General features: G+C 44.6%; 3 protein-coding genes across 7 annotated transcripts in view; 2 read left to right on the forward strand and 1 right to left on the reverse strand.

The window, feature by feature from the left end:
* Positions 1-9,730, forward strand: part of LOC110525525 (sarcoplasmic/endoplasmic reticulum calcium ATPase 2) — a 31,301-nt gene extending 21,571 nt beyond the window's left edge. Inside the window, exons 9-21 of one of the 3 annotated variants that reach the window (XM_036979655.1) lie at positions 2,029-2,117; positions 2,239-2,341; positions 2,439-2,570; positions 2,666-2,785; positions 2,905-3,123; positions 4,757-5,092; positions 5,220-5,440; positions 5,540-5,742; positions 5,936-6,021; positions 6,114-6,247; positions 6,390-6,507; positions 6,602-6,905; positions 8,995-9,730. In XM_036979655.1, coding sequence (XP_036835550.1) covers positions 2,029-2,117; positions 2,239-2,341; positions 2,439-2,570; positions 2,666-2,785; positions 2,905-3,123; positions 4,757-5,092; positions 5,220-5,440; positions 5,540-5,742; positions 5,936-6,021; positions 6,114-6,247; positions 6,390-6,507; positions 6,602-6,874 — 2,034 coding nt within the window. In that variant the 3' untranslated portion in view covers positions 6,875-6,905; positions 8,995-9,730. Of the gene's footprint in view, positions 1-2,028; positions 2,118-2,238; positions 2,342-2,438; positions 2,571-2,665; positions 2,786-2,904; positions 3,124-4,756; positions 5,093-5,219; positions 5,441-5,539; positions 5,743-5,935; positions 6,022-6,113; positions 6,248-6,389; positions 6,508-6,601 lie in introns of all 3 variants that reach the window. The other 2 variants (XM_036979656.1, XM_036979654.1) reach the window with 2 other exon arrangements.
* LOC110525522 overlaps positions 1-18,653 on the forward strand; it is a 500,086-nt gene that overhangs the window by 150,126 nt on the left and 331,307 nt on the right. The window lies entirely within an intron of this gene.
* anapc7 (anaphase promoting complex subunit 7) lies at positions 10,018-15,612 on the reverse strand. Of its 3 annotated transcripts, none has more exons than XM_036979658.1 (11): positions 15,563-15,612; positions 13,836-14,022; positions 13,548-13,667; positions 13,281-13,392; positions 13,019-13,172; positions 12,746-12,888; positions 12,497-12,614; positions 11,637-11,833; positions 11,265-11,489; positions 10,974-11,124; positions 10,018-10,819 (listed from the first exon to the last, which is right to left on the reverse strand). In XM_036979658.1, exons 1-11 carry the CDS (start codon positions 15,595-15,597, stop codon positions 10,630-10,632), a joined length of 1,632 nt encoding a protein of 543 aa, XP_036835553.1. In that variant the 5' UTR covers positions 15,598-15,612; the 3' UTR covers positions 10,018-10,629. The 3 variants fall into 3 exon arrangements, with proteins under 3 accessions (XP_036835553.1, XP_021461386.2, XP_036835554.1); XM_021605711.2 differs by lacking the exon at positions 15,563-15,612 and adding an exon at positions 15,071-15,476; XM_036979659.1 differs by lacking the exons at positions 10,018-10,819; positions 15,563-15,612 and adding an exon at positions 15,071-15,491 and having other exon boundaries at positions 10,970-11,124.

Here is an 18,653-nt window from a genome sequence, read left to right on the forward strand (position 1 = left end):
TAAGGAAGTCTCGAGCTATTGCTCACCTGAGGCAGAGTATCTCATGATAAGCTGTAGACCACACAACCTACCGAGAGAATTCTCATCTATATTCTTTGTAACTGTTTTACATGCCACCACAGTCAGAGGCTGGCACTAAGACAGCATTGAATGAGCTGTATTCCACCATAAGCAAACAAGAAAACGCTCACCCAGAGGCGGCGCTCCTAGTAGCCGGGGACTTTAATGCAGGGAAACTTAAATCCGTTTGACCAAATTTCTATCAGCCTGTTAAATGTGCAACCAGAGGGAAAAAATCTCTGGACCACCTATATTCCACACACAGAGACGCATACAAAGCTCTCCCTCGCCCTCCATTTGGCAAATCTGTGAAAAAGACCTTTAAACAGGTCAACATTCACAAGGCTGCAGGGCCAGACAGATTACTAGGACGTATACTGCAAGCATGCACTGAACAACTGGCAAGTCTCTTCACTGACATTTTCAACCTCTTCCTGTCCGAGTCTGTAATACCAACATGTTTTAAGCAGACCACCATACTCCCTGTGCCCAAGAACACTAAGGTAATCTGCCTATTTAACTACCTACCCGTAGCGTTCACGTCTGTAGCCATGAAGTGCTTTGAAAGGCTGGTCATGGCTCACATAACCATCATCCCAGAAACCCTAGACCCACTCCAATTTGCATACAGACCCAACAGATCCACAGATGATGCCATCTCCATTGCACTCCACACTGCCCTTTCCCACCTAGACAAAAGGAACACCTATGTGAGAATGCTACTCATTGACTACAGCTCAGTGTTCAACACCATAGTGCCCTCAAAGCTCATCACTAAGCTAAGGACCCTGCGACTAAATAACTCCCTCTGCAATTGGATCCTGGACTTCTTGATGGGCCGCCCCCAGGTGGTAATGTAACAACACATCTGCCACGGTGATCCTCAACACGGGGGCCCCTCAGGGGTGTGCGTGCTCAGTCCCTTCATGTACTCCCTGTTCACTCATGACTGCACGACTCCAACACCATCATTATATTTGCCGATGACACCGCAGTGGTAGGCCTGATCAACCGACAAGACAGCCTATAGGGAGGAGAGCAGAGACCTGGCCGTGTGGTGCCAGGACAACAACCTCTCCCTCAACGTGATCAAGACAAAGGAGATGATTGTGGACTACAGGAAAAAGAGGACAGAGCACACCCCCGTTTTCATCGACGGGGCTGCAGAGGTTGAGAGCTTCAAGTTCCTTGGTGTCCACATCACCAATAAACTAACATGGTCCAAGCACACCAAGACAGTCGTGAAGAGGGCACGACAAAACCTATTCCCAATCAGAAGGTTCTACAGCTGCACCATCGAGAGCATCCTGGTTGCATCACTGCCTGGTATGGCAACTGATCGGCCTCCGACTGCAAGGCACTACGGAGCGTAGTGCGAACGGCCCAGTACATCACTGGGGCCACGCTTCCTGCCATCCAGGACCTCTATACCAGGCGGTGTCAGAGGAAGGCCCTAAAAATGGTCAGACTCCACCCTAGTCATAGACTGTTCTCTCTGCTACCACACGACAAGAGGTACCGGAGCGCCAAGTCTAGGTCCAAGAGGCTTCTAAACAGCTTCTACCCCCAAGCAATAAGACTCTTGAACATCTAGTCAAATGGCTACCCAGACTATTTGCAGTGCCCCCCACCCCATCTGTTGTCATCTATGCACAGTCACTTTAATAACTCTACCTACATGTACCTACTACCTCAAATAACCGGTGTCCCCCGCACATTGACTCTGTACCGGTACCTCCCTGTAAATATTATTATTTCACTGCTGCTCTTTAATTACTTGTTACTTTTATCTCTTATTCTTATCTGTATTTTTTTTAAACTGCATTGTTGGTTAGGGGCTCGTAAGTAAGCATTTCACTGTAAGGTCTACCTGTTGTATTCGGCGCATGTGACTAATACAATTTGGTGTGAGATGATTAGTTTGTGTGAGTCAGCCCTAACTTTCCTTGTCTGTGTTGTGGTCTCCAGATGTTCATCATTGACCAGGCCGACGGGAACAGTTGCTCTCTGAATGAGTTCACCATCACTGGCTCTACTTACGCCCCTGAAGGAGAAGTGTAAGTACCAAATACTCTCTTAACGCCAGTCCGTTTAAGATACAATTATTTATTTACTTCCAATTACATGAAAGGTTGGAGGGAGTTAATCTTGTCTCCTGGCCTGTGTGTCTCCCTCCAGGTACCAGGATGGCAGACTAGTGAAGTCCTCCGCGTATGATGGTCTAGTGGAGATTGCCACCATCTGTGCCCTGTGCAATGACTCCTCTCTGGACTTCAATGAGGTCTGTGTGCATACCTGACTGCCTATCTCCTCCTTAATATGGATCATTAAAGGATGTTGAGTAGCGTTGACTGATTGGCTTATGTTTGTGTTGTCAGGCCAAAGGTGTGTATGAGAAGGTTGGCGAGGCTACAGAGACGGCTCTCACCTGCCTGGTGGAGAAGATGAATGCGTTTGACACCGATGTCAAAGGCCTGACCAAGATCGACAGGGCCAACGCCTGCAACTCTGTATGTACACTAACTTCAACCATTGAACAATTAAATGGTGTGGTACTCCATAGCTGGTTGTTAGCAGGTTTTCTGAGTGGTGTGTTGTCTGTCAGGTGATCATGCAACTGATGAAGAAGGAATTCACCCTGGAGTTCTCCAGAGACAGGAAGTCCATGTCTGTGTACTGCACCCCCAACAAGGCCCGCTCCTCACTTGGAAAGATGTTTGTCAAGGTATCCCCACATTTTTATAAACTGCTATGTTTGACTCACATTGAACCAAGTGTTAGTGTTTTTAAGTCACCCATGTTTGAATCTGTGTGTCAACCTTTAAAACACTTTAATCCCCACAGGGTGCCCCCGAGGGAGTTATTGACAGATGTACTCATGTCAGAGTGGGCACCTGCAAGGTTGCCATGACCCCGGGAATCAAAGAGAGGATCATGTCTACGATCCGTGGGTACGGGACTGGGCGTGACACCCTGCGCTGCCTGGCTCTGGCCACCCGGGACACCCCACCCAGGAAGGAGGACATGGTGCTGGTTGATTGTGCCCGCTTTGTTGATTATGAGGTGAGCACTACTCATCACCACTGCATAGAGTAGGAGTTGACAGGCATTTTGCTAAAAGGCATTTGTTATGTGTAGATACCATATCTAACTTATACTGCTGGATCCTATTAATATCATATGAAGACATATAAACGCAACATGTAAAGTGGTCCCATGTTTCTTGAGCAGAAATAAGAGGCCAGAAGTTTCCCATACGCACAAAAAGCTTATTTCTTTCAAATTTTGTGCTCAAACTTGTTTACCTCCCTGTTGGTGAGAATTTCACCTTTGCCAAGATAATCCATCCACTTGACAGGTGTGGCATATCAAGAAGCTGATTTAAACAGCATGATCATTACACAGGTGCACCTTGTGCTGGGGACAATAAAAGGCCACTTTAAAATGTGCAGTTTTGGCACACAACACAATGCCACAGAAATCTCAAGTTTTGAGAGTGTGTAACTGGCATGCTGACTGCAGGAATGTCCACCAAAGCTGTTGCCAGAGAATGTCATGTTAATTTCACTACCATAAGCTGCCTCCAACGTCATTTTAGAGAATTTGGCAGAACGTCCAACCGGCCTCACAACCGCAGACCATATGTAACCACGTCAGCCCAGGACCTCGTCAGCCCAGGACCTCGTCAGCCCAGGATCTCCACATCCGGCTTCGTCACCAGCGGTGTCGTCTGAGACCAGCCACCCGGACAGCTGATGAAACTGGGTTTGCACAACCAAAGTATTTCTGTCAGAAACCGTCTCAAGGAAGCTCATCTGCATGCTCGTCGTCCTCAACAGGTTCTTAACCCGACTGCAGTTCGGCGTCACAACCGACCTCAGTGGCCAAATGCTCACTTTTGATGGAGAAGTGTGCTCTTCAAGTATAATCCCAGTTTCAACTGTACCAGGCAGATAGCATGTATGGCGTCGTGTGGGCAAGCCGTTTGCTGATGTGAACAGAGTGCCCAGTAGTGGTGGTGGGGTTATGGTAAGGGCAGGCATAAGCTACAGACAATGAACACAATTGCATTTTATTGATGGTAATTTGAATGCACAGAGATACCGTGATGAGATCCTAAGGCCCATTGTCGTGCCATTCATCCGCCACCATTTCAGCATGATAATGCACAGTTCAATGCCGCAAGGTTCTGTACACAATTCCTGGAAGCTGAAAATGTCCCAGTTCTTCCATGGCCTGCATACTCACCATTGAGTACGTTTGGAATGCTCTGGTTCGACATGTTCGACAGCGTATTCCAGTTCTCGACAATATCCAGCAACTTCGCACAGCCATTTCATAGGCCACAAACAACAGCCTGATCAACTGTATTCGAAGGAGATGTGTTGTGCTGCGTGAGGCAAATGGTGGTCACACCAGATACTGACTGGTTTTCTGATCGGGGCCCTTACTTCTTTTTCAAAAGGATCTGTGACCAACAGATATCTGTATTCCCAGTCATGTAAAATCCATAGATTAGGGCCTAATGAATATATTTAAATTGACTGATTTCCTTAAATGAACTGTAACTCAATAAATCTTGTGGCATGTTTCCGTTTTTGTATTTTTGTTCAGTGTAGCATAACTTTTGGATGTATTGTGCAAAGTTCTAGTAGGAACCCTGATGGTGACTCTGTTTTTGTGTTTCTCTGCCCAGTCTGACCTGACCTTCGTGGGCTGCGTTGGCATGCTGGACCCTCCCAGGACCGAGGTGGCTGCCTCCATCAAGCTGTGCCGCCTAGCCGGCATCCGCGTCATCATGATCACTGGCGACAACAAGGGCACTGCCGTGGCCATCTGCCGCCGTATCGGCATCCTGGGTGAGGAAGACGACGTGGACAAAATGGCGTTCACTGGCCGCGAGTTTGACGACCTGACCCTTCAGGCCCAACGCGATGCTGTTATCAACGCCCGCTGCTTCGCCCGTGTCGAGCCCTCCCACAAGTCCAAGATCGTTGAGTTCCTGCAGGCCATGGACGAGATCACAGCCATGGTACACTGACCCCCCCCCCCCCCCCCCCCCCACTCACATCCTTACTGTACATGCAAAGCTGTTATATCTATTACTGTTGTCTTGTAGCCTCCTATCCACCCTTAAGTATCTGTTGTTTCTCCCACAGACTGGTGATGGAGTGAATGATGCTCCTGCCTTGAAGAAAGCAGAGATTGGCATCGCCATGGGCTCTGGCACTGCCGTGGCCAAGTCAGCCTCTGAGATGGTCCTGGCCGATGACAACTTTTCTTCCATCGTGGCGGCTGTGGAGGAGGGCAGGGCCATCTACAACAACATGAAACAGTTCATCCGCTACCTCATCTCCTCCAACGTGGGAGAGGTCGTCTGGTGAGTCTGTCATTTACGTACCTCCTCCTGCCAAAGTGATGTCTCTAGTGGTTTTATGGTGCTCCTGTGGAGGTTAATGATGTTTCTCTATGGGGGCAGTATCTTCCTGACGGCTGCTCTGGGCTTCCCTGAGGCTCTGATCCCCGTTCAGCTGCTGTGGGTCAACCTGGTGACAGATGGTCTCCCTGCCACCGCACTGGGCTTCAACCCCCCAGACCTGGACATCATGAACAAGCCCCCCCGCAGTGCCAAGGAGCCCCTCATCTCCGGATGGCTCTTCTTCAGATACCTGGCCATCGGCTGTGAGTTAATGGGACTGTTGTGCTTTGTTTCCAATTCTATATCAGATAGCTCAATCTTAACATTTTCTCAAGCTGACTGCTACTGGCATACCCTGCCACATACTGTTCTTGTGCACCTCTCTGCCTGTCTTTTGTCTTCCTAGTTGTAGAACTAGTCTGTCCCACAGTCAGTCAGCTATGTCTCTGTCCTCAGGCTATGTGGGAGCTGCCACAGTGGGAGCCGCTACCTGGTGGTTCGTGGCTGCTGAGGATGGCCCTATGATCTCTCTGTACCAGCTGGTGAGACTAACGCCTAGATGTCAGCTTTACTGTCCAAATGGTGTTTTACCTCCCAGCCTTATGTCTCTCGTGTCTGACTCCTCCCCCCACAGAGCCACTTCCTGCAGTGTTCCCCTGACAACCCTGACTTCTCAGACCTGGAGTGTCATGTGTTTGAGTCCCCCTACCCCATGACCATGGCCCTGTCTGTGCTTGTCACCATTGAGATGTGCAATGCCCTTAACAGGTGAGTCTTCTGCAGTGACATGAGCTTTCTTTCATCCTCAAAAATCATTTGCATTCAGTGGAGGACAGCTCCAACTTTTGTAAGTACAAGAATAGAATATAGAGTTTTGACTAATCTGATCCACAATGTGACCTTCTCCCAGCCTGTCAGAGAACCAGTCCCTGCTGCGTATGCCTCCCTGGGAGAACATCTGGCTGCTGGGGGCCATCTGCCTCTCCATGTCCCTCCACTTCCTCATCCTCTATGTGGAGCCACTGCCCGTAAGTCAGCTTTACTTATATCAACCAGGTCAATCTATAGGTTCCCCATGTTCACTCTCTTTCCATCCCTCATTCTCCTCCTCTATCTCTCCAGGTCATCTTCCAGATCACCCCTCTGGACCTGACCCAGTGGCTGGTGGTGCTGAAGATCTCCCTGCCCGTCATCCTGCTGGATGAGCTGCTAAAGTTCGTGGCCAGGAACTACCTGGAACCCGGTAACCAGCCAGAGTCTAAGTCAGCCAGCAAAGGCTGGTCCCTCTCTGCATGCACAGAGGGCATCTCCTGGCCCTTTGTGGGCATCACCCTCCCCCTGGTGCTGTGGCTCTACAGCATTGACACTAACGTGTCTGCCCTGTTCTGGTCCTGACTACACCACACAACCCTCCCAGTGCACCAGTGTGAGTGGAGATTAACACACGTCTAACAAAATCCCCCATTAACCAGGATCAACTACAACAACCACATCAACTGCAGTGAGAGCTCAAGTCAACATTTGTACCTGTGTTGATGACAGATGTAATCTGTGAGCCCTCTGCTGGTTCGTCTCCAGGACATTTTCACCATTCCTCTTTTTTATTCATATTTTTAATGCTTTTTGTTTGTCATTTGGCCATGTCTTTAATTTAATATCAAGCTTTTGGTTATTTTTTTTGCTCCCCATTCTTTTTTTGAACAGGCATAAAAAAAATCTGCTATTTAGAAGCTGTTCTGTGTACAGAGAATTAACACTATTTTATCAAAATTAAGATTTTTGTAGCTTTGGGAAGGCGGGGGGGGGGGGGGGGGGGGGGCAGCAGCGCACAGAACTCATAGTTTCACTTGTTTTCAGTGTGAACTTTGACCTCTGAAGAACTTGTAGATAACTATGCTGTGCCATAACTGTAAGGACCATCATTTGCACTGAATCAGAAGTCTGTACCAAAACTGCATGTATTCTGCCCAGGCATGAATAACGGGGATTTCTTCACCAAATTAATGATTGTTCGTTCCCCTGTTTGCTTTTTTTGTGTTTATTTTCTGCTCTAGTCAGAGCACAGCTACCTCAATGCTATTGATATCACAATTGATTACTACCTGTTTTCCTCAGTAAGCTTTTCATAAACATTGTCATATTGAGTGTTGAGGTATGCGCCATTTCGCTTGTGAATAAGGAAATCTAGACCCCTCATTTGCCTTTTTATGTTGCTTTTTTAAAGTTAATCTGTGTTCTTTTGATGTTCCTTGAGGGAGGTTAGGGTTAGGAGAAATATGTAAATGTTACCTTAGTTCAATTCAAAGCAGTTTTTTTGTAATATAGACAAGCCTGTCGTTAAACACGTTTACTTGAACACAATATATTGTCTTTTCATTAAGGTTAACTTTTTTATGGACACTGTAGTGTCTTATTACAATAATTCTATAGATTAAGTGTTGTGCATATACTGTACTTTAATATGTATAAACACACCAAGTGGTGGATTTTCTTATCAGTTTAGCACAAGATGGATGCTTTGATGGGATTGTTGTGGTCAGCACTCCCTATTGGGGTGGATCACTAAGCAGACTGCTTTGGCCATAGTATATAGGCCCAATGCTAAAATGACTGGCTTGTAGAAGAGTCTGTACATATAACACAAAATAGTATCTATGTGTATAGAGTTTTAAAGATGCTCCATAACTTTTACACTAGTTTTACTTGGGCGTGTTTTAGAAACACTATAGGTAATGGGTATTCCTAGAAAGCATGCTTTTTCCAATACCATGCCAGTAAATGCTTGTGTTCTTAAACCTAACTGCTATTTCTTCCAATCAGTGGTGCAAAGAATACCCAATTGTCATACTTGAGTAAAAGTGAAATACTACTTGAGTAAAAGTCTTAAAGTATTTGATTTTAAATTTACTTTTGATAAGTATATCATTTAAAATAGCTTATTATGCAAACCAGGTGGCACAATTGTTTTTATTTACAGATAGCCAGGGTCACACTCCAACACTCATTTACAAATGAAGCGTTTGTGTTTAGTGAGTGTGCCAGATCAGAGACAGTAGGGTGTGTCAATTGGACCAGTTTCTGTCCTACTAAGCTATCAAAACTTTAACGAGTATTTTGGGGTGTCAAGGAAAATGTATGGAGTAAAAAGTACATTTTTTTTTATTTCTTTAGGGATGTAGTGAAGTAAAAGTTGACAAATATAAATAGTAAAGTACAGATCCCCCCCACCACACACAAAAAAAATGACTTTAGTACTTTAATTTTGCTTACACCACTGAATGTCTTACTGCATTTATTCCCATCTTTCTGTTTGCACGTGGCATGGCCCTAGACATGACTGTAGGAAATGAAGCAGTAGATGACCTAATGGCTTTCTGTTCACCATGCCTTTTTAAATTCCCAGTGAGAGAGCCATGTCTCTGTGTGCGTCTTTGCTTTTTTGACCTATGCCTTGTTTCTGTCTGTCCTATGATTGATTTGGTTTCTCCCTGTCTTTCTCTCTCCTCTCTCTGCAGCTAGTGCCGTGTAAGCCCGCTCCTCCTATAAATCCCTTGTAGGAACTGCTTTAGTGTTGTGCATGTGTTTTGAGCAGCACATCTTCCAAGACCTGCATGTCAATAAAGAAGAGCTATCAAGACATGATTGATACATTTCATAAGCAATTACATGACAAAAAAAGTAATCAAATGGTATATATTTTTTAGCTGAATGGGTATAAATGTTTTTGGAATCAAATGAACCAATCCCAGGTCCCTCCATCCTTACTACATAAAGAGCCATAGGCTGCGTTTACACATGACAGCCCATTTCTGGTCTTTTGCCCAATTATTGGCAAAAGTAACAAAATATCAGAATTGGGTTGCCTGTGTAAATGCAGCCTTCAAACTAGACAAGAGTTCCTATGTTATCTTAATGTACACTTCCATGATGCATGTACTCTGAAGCAGCCATTTTATCAGATGTGTAATAATTAATGTATTGATAAATTAAATGGACAATAGTACAAATGTTCTCTTTTCTTAAGGAACTATTTTTGGGGGGGATGTGTAAAATAACCAAATAGACTTTTCTTTGCGCTGTAATGTGCAACATTTTTGAAGCATCTGAGAAGGCGGAGGTGTGGCGATAGATCCATTACCCTGAAAGGAAGTCAGTCGCTTCAATGGCACACGTGTGCCAAACTCATTTCAGAGCTGACGATTGTATAGTCACAACTTGTGGTTTCAGGTAAATAAAGCAATTCTACATTAATATGTTGCCGATCTTCTATATGCCAGATTGGAGATGTGTATTCATTTGAAGCTACCTTGCTTCTAGCCTAAATACAAGGCTGTTTTAGAGCAGTATTTCCCAACTCCAGTCCTTGTACCCTCAACGGCACACATTTTAGCCCCAGACAAGCAAACTTGATTCAACTTGTCAACTAATCATCAAGCCCTCAATTAATTGAATCACATGCATTTGTCTGGGGGTACTGGAGGACGAGTTGACTAGAACTGTTACTCAAGTCACTAATACTAATTTACCACAAACTTTAATAAAATGTCAGGGCATGAGACCAGACGTCATGATTTTATATCTCCTACACACACACCACATGGTTAAACATCTGCATTGGAAAACATTACTTTGCAAAGAATGTGTCAAATTAAATGACCCCATGATTGACACACATGTCTTAAGTTACCTGATTATTCAGAAGGGAAAGAATGTCACCAGTTTCACACCAATATGTGTTAATACATGCAAATATTACAAACAGAAAAAAACTGAATAATTTCAATGATTACTGGCTTCAGATTATCTTGTGTTAACCCAACAAACAAGGAAACTCCGGGGCCATGGCCCAACAATCCTAAATAGCCTCATCTCCTTTACTCTTGGACCCCTGATGGGTATGAAATAGGTTAGTAACGTTCATTTTCACCTACCAACTAATCAGTGATCGCAAAGGGAAGGAGACGTGGAATGGCAGGTTATAATTTTGGGCTGCTATGATGATGTCTATAACCCTGAGATGGGGCTTTATACACCTGTATCTTGAATACACACATATAGAGTCCACTGGAGCATTACATCAGGAACCCATGATGCCCATGTGTGGCATATTCCCCCCGCTGTGCACCTAGCGTCTCTGCAGTGGGCCTGGGTCACTGCATGCCAAACCACTGCTCCTGGTCTGCCCACTGGGCTGCCTCACTGTCACTGCCTTCCAGCTCTCCATCCTCCCCGCTGCCCTCCATGTCATCTCCATCCAGCTCCACAGTGGCATCAGCAGGGCTCTCCTCCTTCTCCATCTTCTGCATTCCTTCCAGAGACTTCTGGTCATTCGGGTCCAGGCTGAAAGATAGATGGAGTCAGATGATAGAGAAACATGTGCAGCCTCAAGATCGAAGTGCACCATTTACATATTTGAGAAATGGTAGGCCTAAGAGCGACACTGCATTAACATTTCATGAGTTGTCTAAAACCCTGAACTTTGGTGTAACATTACCTAAGTGCTATGCTGTATTGGTCCATAGCCTCTTGGTAATCATTGACCGCCACCAAGAAATCCCCCAGCATCCTGTGCAGCACACAGTCACTCTGATTGGCCAAGGCATTCCGGAGAAGAGCAATCCCTTCCTCGTATTTCTGTTCCCGACCTTAAATGGGAAAACAAACACAATATCATCTCTTGTCCCCAACATCTTCGGTAAAATAAAAATTACAAAGATACAATGGTTCTAAATCTCTACAGCAAAACAACTAATAGAACTTCAGGGTTTTCTACCAAGCCACATACTTAGCAGCTCTGCCTTCTTGACCACAGCCTTGGTGTAGTCAGGCCTCTGAGCTAGCGCCTTGTCCAGCAGGGTTTTGGCCTTCTCCTGGGTCACAGGGTCCTCCAGGCAGACTGTAGCCAGGATGGTCAGAGTCTGGGCATTCGCTCCCAGGGTCTTATAGATGTTATTGGCCATCCCCATTGCCTCTCGGATCCCATTGGATGCCAGGTAACAGTCAATCAGACCTGGGGACAGAGAAGGCTCATGACTAACTCAATACTAGTAATAAAACAAAAAACAACATCTGATGTTGCAGCTTTATGTGGGGGCAGTTCACGATGAAAACAGATGTTCATTACAATGATGCGATCAGAACAAGAAGGTCCCCTTGCCTTCATAGCAGTCCAGACGGCAGGGCGCCAGGCGCATGGACTCTCTGAAGTGGATGATGGCCTCCTGCACTCGGCCCATGTTCCTCAGTGCTGCCCCTTTCAGGAGGAGGGCTTGCACACTGTTGCTGTTCAGCTGGATGGCCTTGGCACCCAGGTAGAGGGCCCGGGAGTAGCGCTTACTGTAGAAGCTGTGACATCTGAGCCACCAAAAACCATATTGGTAGGAACATGTATTTAGCCACTGTGTTCTTGGGGACTTTCAATGCAGAAATGTTTTGGTACCCTTCCCCAGATCTGTGCCTCGGCACAATCCTGTCTCGTAGCTCTACAAACAATTGCTTTGACCTCATGGCTTGGTTTTTGCTCTGACATGCCCTGCTAACTTTGGGTCCTTATATAGACAGGTTTGTGCTTTTCCAAATCTTGTCCAATCAATTAAATTTACCACAAGTGGAGTTGTAGAAACATCTCAAGTATGATCAATGGAAACAGGATGCACCCAAGCTCAATTTTGAGTCTCATAGCAAAGGGTCTGAATCCTTATGTAAATAAGGTATGTTTTTTTTATTTTTTTTATACATTTGCAACAATTTCTAAAAACCTGTTTTCGCTTTGTCATTATGGGGGTATTGTGAATAGATGAGGTAAAAAAAATGTTTTTAATCCATTTTAGAATAAGGCTGTAACCTAACGAAATTTAGAAAAAGTCCAGGGGTCTGAATACTTTCCAAATGCACTGTATAGTGAGCAATATGTTTGGAACATCGAATTGCAATACATATACAATCATGAGAATCGCATCAGATATCGTATCAGCACCTAAGTATCGTGATTATCTTGGCAATTCCCAGCCGTATTACCCAGATATGACCCAGGGCTCTGCATGCTGGTCTGAGATGTTGAACAGCCTTCCTCCCAGGACCTCAACATCCTCCAGGTGCCCCTCACGTGCCATAAGGTAGCCATATACATCCATGCCTGACAGTAAGTAAAGACAACATAACTGAATTAGTTCAACTATAAATAAAAACCTAATAGTTAATGTCTTAAATAAGAATCGCTAGACTGGCTTAGTGAGTCCTAGGAAACTGATGTCTGCTGCCCAGTACCTTTGATCAGATAAGGGTCCAGCATCTGGGCCTGCTCAAACTTCAGGATGGAGTTCTTTGTGTCGCCTGCCCTGAAGTACACATCTGCCAGGCTCACCAGCAGGTCCACATTGTCACGCATTAGAGACTTCTTCTCCAGGGAGCTGAGAAGGAGAATCAGGAAACAGAGAAACACAACACCCAGAATGAGAGCCATAGTTTAACAACACCGGAGATTATGATTCATGAAATGAATAACTCTCCCATGGTGGGATGAGGAACTGGTCTGCTCACCGGATGGAGTTGATTGCTCTGTGGTTGTCCCCTGCATGTATGAAGGCATAGGATTTGATCCACACAGAGAGCCACTCCAGGTTGGGAAGACTCTGGATCACATCGATAGTCATGGACGCCACCTCAGCTCCCTTCACTGACAGAGACAGGAGACCTACAACAGCCACAAGTTAAAAGAACCCTTCAAAATGAAGAGCACAACATGGGATTTTGGCATGTCTGTGTGACGCACTACAGAAACATCCCAGTAACTAGTCCACACCAATGATGGCATCCAGTGCCAAGGGACACTGTCTCAGGACCTCTTTGTAGCTTGTGACAGCAGAGCGTTCGTGTCCAGCCTTCCTGTACAGATTAGCCAGCATCATGTTGATCTGAGGAAGGATAAACAAATATGCAATTCGGAAATTCCTCACAAGAATCTGGGCTGCTTTACTTTATTGAAATAGTCATAAAACGGCACTGCAAGCTTGGGTGTCATTGAGAGAGGATGGGGCTTTCAGGAGGGGACCTCAAAACAGCAACCTACCTTTGGGGTTCTCTGTCTAGATGGAATCCCATCAAGCACTGCAATTGCATCCTTATCCAGCTTCAGGATGGTGTAGCACTCTGCAATCTTATACTTGACCTCAATCTCTGAGGGAAAACTCTGAAATAAAGAAAAATGGCATTTGGTCAATTCAGAAGACATTGTACACGATTACAAATAGTCTGTAGAGCAACTCAGTCAAATGTGCATTATTTTTAATGAATGACATCGATGCCTGTTGCTACAGCCAGATATGTTGTAATTGACAGAGTTGGGAGCCTTCCACACCTGTGACTGCAAGGAGGATGCAGTTCCCCCTGTAGATGGCCGCACTTTAGAAGTTTTGCTGAGCACTTTCTTCTGCTGCAGTGCCATGTTGTACTTGCAAGCAGCATTACGGTACTCCTTGTCATGGAAGATGGCATCTGCATGATAAACCAGCAGCTGGTACTTCTGGGATGGTGAGAACAGTTCTCTGAAAGAACAGATGTGGTACATGCATCACCCTCTGGCACAGTATTTGACTGACAATAACTATATGAAGTGGTCAAGGAAATTAGCAATCAACATACAAAATCTTTTCACAAATAGTCACATTATTAATCCAGATACAACTACACTGAACAAAAATATAAAATGCAATATCTAAAGTGCTGGTCCTATGTCTCATGAGCTGATCCCAGAAATGTTCCATATGCACAAAAAGCTTATTTCCCTCAAATGTTGTGCACAAATGTGCTTAAATCGCAATTGGTGAGCATTTTACCCGTTGTCAAGATAATCCATTCACCTGACAGGTGTGGCGTATAAAAAAAAAACAACTGAAAAACAGCATGGTCATTACACAGGTGCACCTTGTGCTGGGCACAAAAGGCCTGTGCTGTTTTGTCACGCAACAATGCCACAGATGTCTCAAGTTGAGGAAGCATGATATGGCATGCTGACTGTAGGACTGTCCATCAGAGCTGTTTCCAGATAATTTAATGTTAATTCCTCTACCATAAGCAACCTCCAACGTTGTAATAGACAATTTGGCAGTACATCCAACCGGCATCACAACCACAGACCATGTGTAACCACACCTGCCCAGGATCCTCAGTAAGTTAACTTGGCTCCCAAGTGGGTGGGCCTAAGCCCTCCCACGCCCACTCGTGGCTGCGCCCCTGCCCAGTCATGTAAAATCCATAGATTATGGCCGAATGCATTTTTTTCAATTTACTGATTTTCTTATATGAACTGCAACTCAGCAAAATCTTTGCGTTTATATTCTTGTTCAGTGTACATTTCCACCCATCTTAAGCTAGTTGGTTTGCTAGCTAGATATAAATACTGCCAACTGCGTCCTTGTCAGCTTGGCTCGTGACGATAAGCATGCATTGATTAGGACATGTGTTATCAATTGTACAGAATGATATGCTTTTGAAGATGATCGAACGGAGTGAATAACTAGTTAGGTAGCTAACACCTCAGAGGGATGTTCAGTAGCTAGCCAGCCTGCTAGCTAATACTATACTGTTACTTACGGATTGTTATTGCTCATTGTCAGCAGTAAGCTACTAATTATCCGAACGTTTGAGTGAAGTCCCGCGGCGGCCATATCCCTCACATGATCTATGACGTTCATTTCGATGTAGTTTGATGGCTTGCTTTAAGATAAAAATCTAAAGTTTACGATTGCAGACAGGTAGTTTACTTGCTAGCTATCATCATAAACTGCGATGTATTAAATATGGCGCCGCAAGTTGAAGGACCATTCAATTATGTTTTTCTTTTATAAAAACATATCATTGCTACGTGTCATAAATATGACCGGTTTTTTCTTCTTTGTATAAATGACAAAAATGTAAGTAATACGTTTTAAAACCTTAAACGGACACAAAGTTGTCCTGTTCAGGCGAATAGAGTACCACAGTATGAGTTGTAATACCCTAGCGGTCAAACAGGGAAATTGTCAGGTCCAACTAAAATGTCTAGCCCAATGAAATCTGAAAACCTACGCAGATGTGAAAACTTACCCCAAAAAGGTTTTCGCAGAGAGGTGTTGCCACATTTATCCAATAAATGTTTGTTTCCCCATAACGTTATCGAGCAAATGAAGGATTTTTTTAAATGACGTAGGCTATTAAGCAAAATTCGGTTTTCTATCAAAATAATAATTATTGCGAGTTTAAGAATGTCACAAGAGAAAAGATCAATCGCCCTTATTAAACTCTCCAGATCATTTTCCATCAATGGATGTCGATGTAACTTGTTTTGACTGCCATGATTAAGCAATAAGGCCCGAGGATGTGTGATAGATATATGGCTAACATACCACGACTAAGGGCTGTGACCAACTGGCAAGTGTCTTCGCTGACATTTTCAACCTGTCCCTGGCCAGGTCTGTAATACCAACATGTTTTAAGCAGACCACCATAGTCCCTGTGCCCAAGAACACTAAGGTAACCTGCCTACCGACCCATAGCACTCACGTCTGTAGCCATGAAGTGCTTTGAAAGGCTGGTCATGGCTCACATAACCATCATCCCAGAAACCCTAGACCCACTCCAATTTGCATACCGCTGTGGTAGCAGAATCAGACTTCTTTAGGTAACATTGATAAAAATATGTTTTATTAATTTTTATAGTATGCTTATGCATTAAAATGGCAAAGGCAACGTCCCCCAAATGCAAGACGTCCACCAGCGATGTCTGAACTTTTACTTTTGAAAATATATCTTTCATCTATAAATACAGTAAAGTACACACACTACATTTTAGACAACTTTTTAGGCATTCAAGTTGTTGGTCTGATGGGAATCCATGACATTTTGCTTGAGGAACAACGGAGAACAAAAGAGGAAAGCCCCCACTTGTGCTACGTCATGACTTACCTGGATGTGCCCCCTTGTTAAGTAAATCAGGTGTTACATAGGTGAAAAGGAGACCAAATCAAATTTTCTTGGTCACATACACGTGTTCAGCAGATGTTATTGCGGGTGTAGCAAAATGCTTGTGCTTCTAGTTCCGACAGTGCAGTAATATCTAACAAGTAATATTTAACAATTACACAACATCAAATCAAATGTTATTGGTCACATACACATGATTAGCAGATGTTAATGCTAGTGTAGCGAAATGCTTGTGCTTCTAGTTCCGGCAGTGCAGTAATATCTAACAAGTAAACTAACAATTCCCAACAACGACCTAATACACACAAATCTAAAGGGATGGAATAAGAATATGTACATAGAAATATATGGATGCGCGATGCCGAGCAGCATAGGCAAGGTGCAATAGATGGTATAAGGCATAGTTTATACATATGAGTAATGTAAGATATGTTAACATTATTAAAGTGCCATTGTTTAAAGTGACTAGTGATCCATTTATTAGAGTGGCCAGTGATATGAGTCTCTGTGTAGGCAGCAGTCTCTCTGAGTTAGTGATTACTGTTTAGCAGTCTGATGGCCTTGAGATAGAAGCTGTTTTTCAGTCCCTCGGTCCAAGCTTTGATGCACCTGTACTGACCTCGCCTTCTGGATGGTAGCGGGGAGAACAGACAGTGGCTCGGGTGGTTGTTGTCCTTGATGATCTTTTTGGCTTTGCTGTGACATCAGGTGCTGTAGTTGTCTTGGAGGACAGGTAGTTTGCCCCCGGTGATATGTTGTGCAGACAGCACCACCCTCTGGGAGAGCCTTGCGGTTCATGGAGGTGCAGTTGCCCTACCAGCCTGTGATACAGCCCAACAGGATGCTCTCGATTGTGCATCTGTAAAAGTTTGTGAGGGTTTTGGGTGACAAGCCAAATTTCTTCAGCCTTCTTAGGTAGAAGAGGCGCTGTTGCACCTTCACCACACTGTCTGTGTGAGTGGACCATTTCAGTTTGTCAGTGATGTGTACGCAGAGGAGCTTTCCACCGTCTCCACTGAGTTCCCGTCAATGTGGATAGGGGGGGTGCACCCTCTGCTGTTTCCTGAAGTCCACGATCATCTCCTTTTGTTTTGTTGCCATTGAATGAGAGGTTATTTTCCTGTAACCAGATTCTCAGAGCCCTCACCTCCTCCCTGTAAGCTGTCTCATCATTGTTGGTAATCAAGCCTACTACTGTTGTGTCATCTGTAAACTTGATGATCGAGTTGGAGGCGTGCTTAGCCATGCAGTCATGGGTAAATAGCATGCACCCTTGAGGGGCCCCCGTGTTGAGGATCAGTGAAGTGGAGATGTTGTTTCCTACCTTCACCACCTGGAGCCGGCCCATTAGGAAGTCCAGAGCCCAGTTGCACAGGGAGGGGTTCAGTCCCAGGGCCTCAAGCTTAATGATGAGTTTGAAGGGTACTATGGTGTTGAATGCTGAGCTATAGTCCATGAACCACATTCTTACATATGTATTCCTCTCGTCTAGATGTGATAGGGCATAGTGCAGTGTGATCGTGATTGCATCGTCTGTGGATCTATTGGGCAGGTAAGAAAATTGAAGTGGGTCTAGGGTGACAGGTAAGGAAGAGGTGATATGATCCTTGACTTGTCTCTCAAAGCACTTCATGATGACAGAAGTAAGTGTTACGAGGCTATAGTCATTTAGTTCAGTTACCTTTGCCTTCTTGGGTACAGGAATAGCGCCATCAATGTGGTCTGTGGTTGTGAGGCCGGTTGGACATACTGCCAAATTCTCTAAAATGACATTGGAGGATTATGGTGGAGAAATTAACATTCAATTCTCTGGCAACAGCTCTGGTGGACATTCCTGCAGTCAGCTTGGCAAATGTATACTCCCTCAAAACTTAAGACATCTGTGGCATTGTGTTGTGTGACAAAACTGCACATTTTAAGCTTTTTGTGCATATGGAACATTTCTGGGATCTTCTATTTCAGCTCATGAAACATGGGACCAACACTTTACATTTTTCCTTTATATTTTTGTTCAGTATAATATATTTTTTTCTTCCAAAAGCAACACAGGCCTAATACCTGTAAAGTCATGAGTGCCCATTTTTTGAAAATCATGGGACATATAGTCTTTGGTTGCATGCTATTTTGGCCAGTCAGGTAGGTCTGGTCGGCCAAGCAGCTAGGTCTGGCGGCCAGGTTGGTCCGGCTGGCCAAGATGGGAGAAAAATAATCTTCT

This window comes from Oncorhynchus mykiss, chromosome 6 (assembly GCF_013265735.2).
Source record: "Oncorhynchus mykiss isolate Arlee chromosome 6, USDA_OmykA_1.1, whole genome shotgun sequence".
NCBI lineage: Eukaryota > Metazoa > Chordata > Actinopteri > Salmoniformes > Salmonidae > Oncorhynchus > Oncorhynchus mykiss.

Bases quoted from the DNA above. Each gene is read 5' to 3' on its own strand.
- anapc7 (XM_021605711.2), bottom strand. From the start codon at position 15,171: ATGAACGTCATAGATCATGTGAGGGATATGGCCGCCGCGGGACTTCAC. The intron at 13,668-13,835 runs GTGTGGAAGGCT...TCTTTATTTCAG, and splicing joins CATCCTCCTTGCAGTCACAG to AGTTTTCCCTCAGAGATTGA. The intron at 11,490-11,636 runs GCAAGGGGACCT...CTCTGTCCCCAG, and splicing joins CCGTCTGGACTGCTATGAAG to GTCTGATTGACTGTTACCTG.